This window comes from Elaeis guineensis, chromosome 1, assembly GCF_000442705.2.
Source record: "Elaeis guineensis isolate ETL-2024a chromosome 1, EG11, whole genome shotgun sequence".
NCBI classification, from domain to species: domain Eukaryota; kingdom Viridiplantae; phylum Streptophyta; class Magnoliopsida; order Arecales; family Arecaceae; genus Elaeis; species Elaeis guineensis.
Window position 1 is genome coordinate 147383848 of NC_025993.2, and position 10128 is coordinate 147393975.

Below are 10128 nucleotides of genomic sequence, written 5' to 3' on the forward strand. Positions count from 1 at the left end.
ATATTATGAATAACACTTTGGGCACAGTTCATTTTGGTGCTATTTTACTTATCACTGTTTCTGTTGTTTTGTTTCACCATTTCTGTTTTATCAGATGTACTAGTGCTGTATTAAGTCTGATGATGATGGAGTCTGTACCTAGTTTCATACCCTTTTTTTTTTTTTTTTAAATAGAGGGAAGATTTAGAATAAAATTATATCAGATTTAAATTATTTATCCCAATCCACTTTGGATATTTTATCTAGAACTCATATCCGTTTCCATTGGATTAGATAAATCTTTCCATTCATATTGAATATTCGATGAATCAGCTACAATTGCCATCTCTATGGATGATGCAACTCAAAAGATGTCAGGAAAAAAGAAAGCACAATAGACCAGAGCCTCCTCAAAAGGGCTGAACTGCAATGGGGCAATTAAGAAAAAAAACTCGAAATCTCCCCCCCGCTCCAGCTGAGTCAGGACAGCCATTTTTCATTGGTGCTAAAAGTAATAATTTTATTTTTAATATTTTTTAAAATTTTTCTTCTTTTCATACAGTTAGTATAATTATTCGAAGACTTAATATATTTATTTTGAGCTAATATGATAACTAATTCTATTTATATATGCAAGGACCAGTTCTCACTCAAATCCCTTGAATCAGACACCAAGCGATATAGAAGAACAATGAATCAATAGTAGTCTACCTTAAAGATCTTCCAGAAACTCTTCGATAATGAAAAGTTCTTGAAACAACTTTTCTATTATTAGAAGGTACGTAAAATAAAACATTATGCAGTTTACCATCAGAATGGGAAGCTGTGCATATTATTCCTTAGAGCAGCATGAAAATAGTCATTGCTGGAGCAAAACAGATCAGTTACTAGGTAGTAGGGCATCAATTTTGTTTCCAATATGAGCCTCATGGTCTTCAAGGCGTCCAATGGCAGCCTCATTCTCCCATCGAATGAGTGTTGGGACCCCTCTGAGCCTGAATCTTGGGTCGATTCTCCATGGATGGCTAGGATTTCTCCATGTAGGTCTATCTCCAACATATGCTCTAAGGAGCACCACATCTTCTTCTGATGCCTTCAATTTTTCATATATTATGGGCTCTGCCACATTGCAATCTGCAAAACCAAAGAGAGATTATCATTTTTCTAGGCAAAGACTTCATTCTTTCAGTTTGTAAAAACAGGAACATCTGATGCAATGCTACAGTCAGGAAGAAATGCTCCTGCTTATATATTACATGCATAAAGAGTAATACGAGGCTCTAGTGGCACTGGTTATGACCTCTCAAAAACAACACATTGTGAAGCTATCAGAGTCTCAGAACAAATCAGATAACATATATACAAGAAAATTCTGCCCAATTATTCTAATTGTATTTCATATAGTTAAGGTAAGGAGCCCTTCAGTTGTGCTTATGAATAAATCAAAAATGCATCGAGTGCAAAAGATGGTTACAAAAGAAGCTTAAAGGACTCTGATATATTCTTTCTGCATGGTAGTGACATAATGTCAGAAGTTAGAGAGGCCACCATGGTCTGAGGGCCATGATACTCCTCCAAGATACAATACTCTTCAAGGCCTCCAAAGGAATAATTTCCACGTGGGGTAGGGGTACTAAAACATTCAGTGGGTGTGAATGAGAATGTAGTCATGACGTATGCTCATGAATTAAACAATTAAATATCAGTATCTCCGATAATCGAGTTAAAATAAGATAGCAGTGATCAGAAGTGATGCTTTGGTAGCAGAACTTATATCTTCTTTCTCCTAGATGTCCAATCCCCAAAAGTTATCGGAGCAGGCATCTGCAGCATTTGGAAATTCTCGTGTCTCCAATTTGAACTTCAAAGGAACACTATAATTTTTTTATTGGCTCTTGTAGATGAATCTAAAATAGTGAGACATGTCAATGACTAGAACTTTCCTCAATAACTTGTCCCAAGAAAATGCAGAAGATTCGGTCAATCTGAAACTCTCTCTCTCTCTCTCTCTCTCTCACACACACACACACACACATGCACTACTATGGAAGATCATGATAAAGGCGATTAATTTCAAATTGTCCTATTTTACCATGCATCCACCTCTTCAAAATTCCACATAGTGCATTTTATATGGTCAGGCCCTTGCTATATATAACTCAGCAAAATCATAATAAGTTGCTATTATATTACACAAAATCTTGAATGTACGAGGTGTTTGCATAATATCTAGGAAGTTAGAGGCAACCTTCCACTTATCCACACTAGTCCAACTCTACCATCTTTCTTTTATCCTTCTCTTCATTATTCTGAATAATGGGTCCACCTAAGAGGCACTTACAACCGACTAATCTATGGCCATCAATTTGAACTAAACTTCATTTTTATTTACATTCCATTTTAAAAAGGCCCAGTCATGATTAAGAGATTTTGTTTCCTTCCTAATAAAAGTCATAGGGAAAGATCTTCAACAGTAACAAAGCTGCAGGGCTTGAGAGAGATAGAGGCCAAGATCCTAGTTCAGTGCTGACCAAAAGTGATGGTAACCCAAATTCACCTCCTAGATGGGCCTCTTCCTGGCTTTGGTAATGCCCAATGACAGTGGCTTACGACTAAGGGGAAGAAAGGAGAGGGCTATTATACTTGGTCTAATGGGAGAGAAGGGATGAGGGAAATTAAAGTGGTCAAGACTTGATTTTGGGGCCCAGAGAGATCAGACTTCAGAAGGGACTAAGGCCTTTTTATGTTGGAGCAAGCAATTCATGATTGACCAGTGTTCAACCTTGTGGACCTGCCACCTAGCATAGACTATTGTTCAAGCCAGGCCAGTGGATTTAAAAGACTAACAGTACTCATACAATATATCAAAAGACTTGCATCTATGTCCTATTTTATCAAAGAAAATGAAGAAAAGAATGTCACACTTCGTTAGAAGCATCCAGCACTCTAAGGTAATACTTTAGAACATGGAATCATTAAGAAATAAAGTATCATCATTTATACTAAACCATTCATTAACAAGATATGATAAAAAGACCATGTGTTTGTGCCACACGCCAAACTACAGGTTAATATAAACAACACACTCTAGTTATGAGGTACCAATGAGCACCATGTTACATCATATTGTCCCCATGTGTTCAAGGAACTCAGCAAAGTCAGAAATTTGGAACAATTAAGTGTTTATGTAAAGATGCTCATAAGCACTCATCTTGGATCCATACTGCCACAATGATAATTTAAGAGCATTTTAGACAATACAGAGATGGTAATGTTTACAATAATCACTACTATGAGATACATATTAAGACTATAGTATGTACTATAATAATGAGATTACCATAACCATCCCTTTGTCCATGAATATGTATTTATGCCTCATCAAACTAGTTAATCATAAGACCCGAAAGCAACTTACTAACACCTAATATTGAAACTAATAAGAATGCATTCGATAAACTATCAAATGTTAAGCATCATGCCATCAATATTATCATTTCATCATTTCCACAATTTGTTAGGTCCATATGATAAAGGATCATCACAATCCAGATGAAATCAAAAATAGCACTTTAAACAAGGCATGGTATCAACTGAATTGTGTTTTTTTAATGTATATAAGAAAAACAACCTTCATGACAATCTAGAAACCAAGTGTAGCCTAATGAAGAATAAGGGTGGTGATGGTAAGGAAGGAGAGCACCATTAGTCCTATATTAGTTGTGAGTCAAAAGGAATTTTAGCTTATATGGGAAGGGATCACCCTTTCCCACTTGAGATGCCCTTTGGACTAGAATCTAAAGGGGCAAAATCGCGAGGCCCATAGGCCAGAGCAAACAATACCTCACATGTCGGGCCATGGACCCTTAGTTGTAACAATTGGTGGCCTATGCAGGTTTCGAGTCTATGATTCTGATACACCTCCCGCTCGTTCATAGACTCTCTCTTGACCAGAGGGGGGAGAGGGCTGTGGTGATAATAAGAAAGGAGGAAACTATTAGTCCCACATTGGTCGAGTCAAGAGGGACTCTAGCTTATATGGGAAGGGATCATCCTTCCTCGCATGAGGTATCTTTTGAATTAAAATCCAGAAGGACAAAATCGTGAGGCTCACAGACAAGAGCAGACAATATCCTACGTATCGGGCCATGAGCCCTTGGCCGCAACAAAGGGTATTACTACTTGTGCCTTAACTTTTATCTGCGAGTGGATAGGGGTCTCGAAGACCCCCTATCTCCTCTGATGTATTTCTCAAAACTAAAGGGGAGAATCATACATTCTCACAGATTTCACAGAAGGAAAGGGGGGGAACACACATTCCCTCAATGATAAAAAATATTCACTATAGATTTAATATCCCCATGGGTCCAACTCAGTCTCCTAAATTGTGTCAATGTAACCCATCAACTTACTCTAAAGGGCTCTTTGATTGATATGCCCTCAAAGACTATAATTACTATCTCTCAACATTATCCATCAAAAGACTCACATACCAAATTCACTTAAAATTTGTACATGATACACCATTTCCTTGACCACAACTGATTTGGGAATGGAAATTGAGAGGGGCAAGTGCTGTGGTGGCAATACATAGATTTACTAAAGGCTCTATAGAAAAGGAATGACAAAAGGATAACTGGAAATCCCATCCTCTTTACCATGAAGCTTGAAAAATTTCATCACCGTATCCCTCAGACCACAACTTAGGCCAAAATCTTCCAATAGGAGTGCCTCATATCAAGTCATTCATGTTGATCTGATATCTCCATCTATAAAGCATAAGACTACAAAGAAGGTCCCACTTAGCTTCAAAAATCTAAGAGCCAATGTCCCTCTTCTTGAATGACATGGCCCTGAGGAGCCCAACTAGAAATGAAAGCTCGCTAGAATTCTTCATCCCTCAGGTTACTCCTCAAACATGGGCAGCAAAACATTCAGTCACTTCACACATCTAAACAATTCTGCACCACTCCATCTCCCACTAAAGCAATAAGAAAACATTGATTTAAGAAATGAAGCTTGTCGTTGTATTGGTGTACTATAATCCGATTATCATAAATAGGGGTGAGCATGGTCCAGTTTGGACCGATTTCATGCTCAAACCTAAGCCGAATCAGTCCTAAACAGTTTGGCATTTCTAAAAGCCAAATCGGACCAATAGAAGACTGAAACCAAACCAACATGATTTAAACGGTCTGGTTTGGTTTGGTTTAATAGTTTATATTATTATTATTATTATTATTATTATTTTGTGATTCATGAAGACTTGTTTTCTTTTCACATAAAAGTACCATCAAGTGAATTTATCGAGTAAAATGATTTAAATCGGCATAAGATATTATCACTCAACAAAATAAAATTCTTAAACAAACACCACCATTAAGGATGAAGATAAAGATTTCCAACACATTACAAAAAAATAAATAATCCAGTAAATAAGTCACTTAGGGTTTAAGGCTAATCAATACAAAATCAAATTTATAAACAACACCATAAATCCAGAATTATTTTCTAATACATTAATACTCCAACATAAACAACACCCTAATTAACATGACATCGTTTTATTAGAGCTGGTCCAGTTCGATTTGAGAACGATTTTATTTATTGACAAATCTAAACCAATCTAAACCTATTTTTATATGTCAAAAACCAACCAAACCAAACTGAATAAAATTTTAAACCAAACCAAACCTGTGGTTTGGTTCAGTTTCATCGGTTTGATTGGTTCAGGTTCGGTTTTTGCTCACCCCTAATCATAAACCCTTCTATAATCAAAATTTTAAGGATTAACAATATTCATGAAATATTGCAACAAAAATCTAATAATATATACATATATATATATATATATACATATATATATATATATACATATATATATATATATATACATATATATATATATATATATATATATATATATGGAGGCTTCTCCATTAAGAAGCCTCTGTTTGACACGTGGGCTTTTGGAAAAATGGGGAGGGAGCCCTGTGGCATCACCTAAGTGTCCCTATTCGAGAGCATGCGCAGAGACAGAGAGAGATCGAAGTTGACTGGGTTCGTGCATTCGGAGTCGGTGGCCAGGAGAGGAAGGAGGAGCATGTCACTGGAGGTGGAGTCGGCAGCTAGAGGAGGGAGGAAGCATGTTGCTGGAGGTGGCGTCGGCGGCAACTGACTCATGTGATGCCTAGGCATTCGTCGGCCTCTTCCTCCGCCATGGAGGCCATCGATGTGGGTCGACGGGGAGGAGTCCCGGTTCATGCATTCGAAGTCGGTGGCCAGTGGAGTGAGGAGAAGCACATTGCCGGAGATGGCATCGATGGGTGAGGGCTTCGTGACATGTGGATAAGGGCTTTCATTTAAGAAAGCCTCAAGTCGTCGACGGAGAGGAGCCTTGGTTCGTGCGTTTGTAATTGGCAGCTAGTGGAAGGAGGAGGAGCACCTCGCCGGATGTGGCGTCAGCAGTGTGAGGGAGCGATCTCCATGATTTCTTTTTAGAGCCACCACGTGGTTTTCACCATATTCACCTACCACCGATGGAACTCTATCTCCCTACCTGCCTCTTCCTCCGTCTCTCACTAGTAAGTCCTTTCATCCCAGAATCAAGCAAGGGCTAGAATTAGTCGAGAGAACCTATGGGTTTGAATTTATGTTTTCCCTTTAAATGGATCGATAGTCGAGGAGAAAGAACATCTGAACCCTATAGATCCATCAAACTTCAGTCTTGGTGTGGGTTTGGTTTTTGGTTTTAAGAATTATAATGCACAGGAGCTAAACAATATAGAATCACAAGAACCACTTGCACCTGATGATGGAATTAAAGAGAACCTAGAAATTTGGAGGTCACCTGGGAAAGCGTTTGATTTTTTGTTGCTTAGAACAACAGCAAGAACGAGCGAGGAGGGATCAGAGCAAGTCGCATAGCTCCTGCATCCTGCGCATCGCACAGGTTTTATGCTAGTTGTAAATTAAAGCTATTTCTTATGCAGCATCATGTTCCCCGCTGGATACATAAATATACAAATGTGAAAGCACTCTCATAAACAACTCATACCATTGCTTTTCATTCTAAAATTCAATTCATATCATTTTGATATCAGGTGATAAATAAACTTCTTTCAAATATTGAAAATCCTAAAGGCATTATCCGGTATCAAAAGTTCTACCCAGACATATGCCATGCCTTCCTTGAAACCAAATAAAGAATCATTGCCTTCTGAACAATGTCAATGCCCACCCTCTTCTATCATGAATCTTTGTCAAAATTTTAGTACATATTTCACACTGCATTTGTTCAATTAATCCACAACATTTTATAACAATTTGCACACGCCATTAGTTCATGTTACATAATCACCAAGCAACATGTAACACGAAAACTCCAATCAAGCAAAGAGCATTTTATTATATTTACCATGACAAACCTCACGACTATAACGTCTCTAGGAAACAAAAAACGGATACCAAACATGCGATTAAAAAAATAATTAAACAAATAAAAATAAAACTTTGTTGACCCCACCATCCACTGCCCACATTAAAACATACCACAGATCACAAAAGAACAAGGAATAACATATGGAAGGAGCAAAGACGGTGCAAAATCTCAGATAGGTTATCGTTATCGATTATCTTCATCTCGAAAAAAAACCTCTTTTCTTGCAGAAAAACAGATAGATCAACGAAAAACTCTAGATCGATGGATCAAATGCATTATAAAGAGAGGATTGCGGGAAAGGGAGTACCAGGGCACCAGCTAAGGGAGGTGGAGGGGTCTTTGTCCGCCAAGAAAAGCAGGAATTTTAGTTGATTTTGGGAGTTCTCCGATTTGAATCGCTCGAAAACTTCCTCAAAATCGGAGACGGTCGTGTCGGTGGTTTTGAGAGGCATGTTTTCTTCGCTGCTTTCCTTCTGGTTTCTTTCTGTCTCGAAACGAGAAAGAAAGGGAACCGACGGATAGGATAAAAAGGTTGGGATGTCAAATGGATCGGGTATAGACCGGCCGACAAATATCCGGATCCGCTACGGACAGGATAAAAAGATAGAGATGCGAATCAAGCGGATACAGGTTGGATCGCCTAATATCTGGATCTATTTTATAATTAAAAATATTTATTCATATTCATTCCATGACCTTAGGTCAAATCAAGTCATGTGAAATAAATGTGGTTAGTTGTGGTGGATCTGATAAAAATAATTAATTATTATGATTTTAATAAAATATATATATTTTAAGTTTTATAATAATAAAATTATAACTAAAAAGAGGGGGGACAACCAAGACGAATGGGAGTGTGACACCTATCATCTATCAAGTGAACTAGGGGAGGGGATGGAAAATATTATATTATATTAGATCAAGATTAGATTCAGAGCCGAATATACTGTTACTCATACTCGATCTGAATCCACTTTAAATATTATAACTAAAACTCATGGCCATTCTTAAATTGAAACGGATCAAGTAAAACTAACTTTATTTGAGTCAGATTAAATTGGATATCTAATGGATCAATTAAAGCTGTCACCCTTATAAAAAAAAGAAGTGTCCTATACTAATTTTTTTTTGATAAAATAGAATGTTCATACAAAATAAATATGAATATAACTCAAAAAATCAGAAAAAAAAATATCACAGAAGGACATCGGCAAAACTGATATATCAAACCAAATATTCACTTTAGAATGATTAGCAACATAGCTAGCTACCCAATCAATAGCACTATTTGCCTCCATGTACACATGTCTCACATGGACGAAGATGCACTCTGCAAGTATGCGCCAAATGTCACGTATGAGCAGGTTGGAGGCTGAGCTCCCACTCCGTCTCTGTAACCAACTGACAATAGTAGCTGAATCACCTTCCACCATCAAATGATCAGCTCGGAGCTGCATCCTCGCAAAGGATATGCCCTCCTATGTAGCTCATAATTCTGCAGTCGAAACAGTTGTCTGAAACAGACGACTCCCACCCATTAAAATAAATCTAGAGTCCGGGTCTCGAATTATAAAACCAGCACCACCATGCCCACCAGTAACACTGCCATCAAAGTTGACCTTGAGAAAGGTCGGGAGTGGGGCTCCTAAGAGATGAACATCCTACAGAGCATTGAGAAAGTAGGGGGGAGAGGGTCTTAGATGTCCCGACTTCTTAGGATCGGCCCTGGCAGTGATAACTCCAGAATCTCGTGTTGAAAAATATATCCGAAAATCAATTATTTAGGTTGTAGATGATTGTGCTCCATATAAATCTATGAATTATAAAATAATAAATGTTATCTGGCAGATTCATCATAAAGAATATATCTTCTAAAATAGAATTCATATGTTATGATGATATTTAGGTTGTAGATGATTGTGCTCTATATAAGTCTATAAATTATAAAATAATAAATATTATCTGGAAGATTTATCATAAAGAATACATCTTCTAAAATAGAACTCATATATTATGATGAAATCCTTAGAACTACTTCTAAAATAATAAAAGAAGATTTATTATGTGGTTCTTAAATTTTGCTCGTGATCAAATGATACAATTATTACAAGGACGATAACTGTATCGAGTGTAGGTCATTCTGTGCCATATTAGTTGGTTGTTCTCTTAACCAAGACATGTGGTGACACGAGTATGACATATGGGTGATATATAGGAGTACATTTTACTGAGCGTGACCACTTTCGGAGCACTCTGTTGTCAAAGATTGCTCTGATGGGATATGGATATATGTGTCCTTCGGACTTGAGGCCGTCTCGGTGACTTGCAAGCAACTCACTATGCTTTGGTATTGGCTACCCAAATTTTTAATTCGGTGACGGAAGGTTTTTGGGTACAGTTAAGTATTTGTGAAGTCTAAGTGCGAGTCAAGATGGGATTGATCACTCCAAGTAAAATTGAAGATGATGCATCATTGTGTTTCAATTCAGCAAAATTTTGATCAAAGTAGTCCTAATGAGGAGTCACAGGATTGTTGAGGTTGAGACACAATGTGGACCACTCTTCTTGGGTTGACAGTTTAATCCAAAGTCATCCTTGAACATCAAGTGTCAAAGGGATGAATTATACAGTAACTATATCCATATGACTTCTAAAGTATTGCTAGGCATACATTCGATCTATTCAGACATCGGGTTCCATTGCTAGAT

General features: G+C 37.5%; 1 protein-coding gene across 1 annotated transcript; it reads right to left on the bottom strand.

The window, feature by feature from the left end:
* Positions 1–717: 717 nt before the first annotated feature.
* On the bottom strand, positions 718–7922 carry LOC140851550 (thioredoxin-like protein Clot). The gene is made up of 2 exons (XM_073243254.1): positions 7728–7922; positions 718–1113 (listed from the first exon to the last, which is right to left on the bottom strand). Exons 1-2 carry the CDS (start codon positions 7870–7872, stop codon positions 860–862), a joined length of 399 nt encoding a protein of 132 aa, XP_073099355.1. The 5' UTR covers positions 7873–7922; the 3' UTR covers positions 718–859.
* Between the last annotated feature and the right edge of the window lie 2206 nt (positions 7923–10128).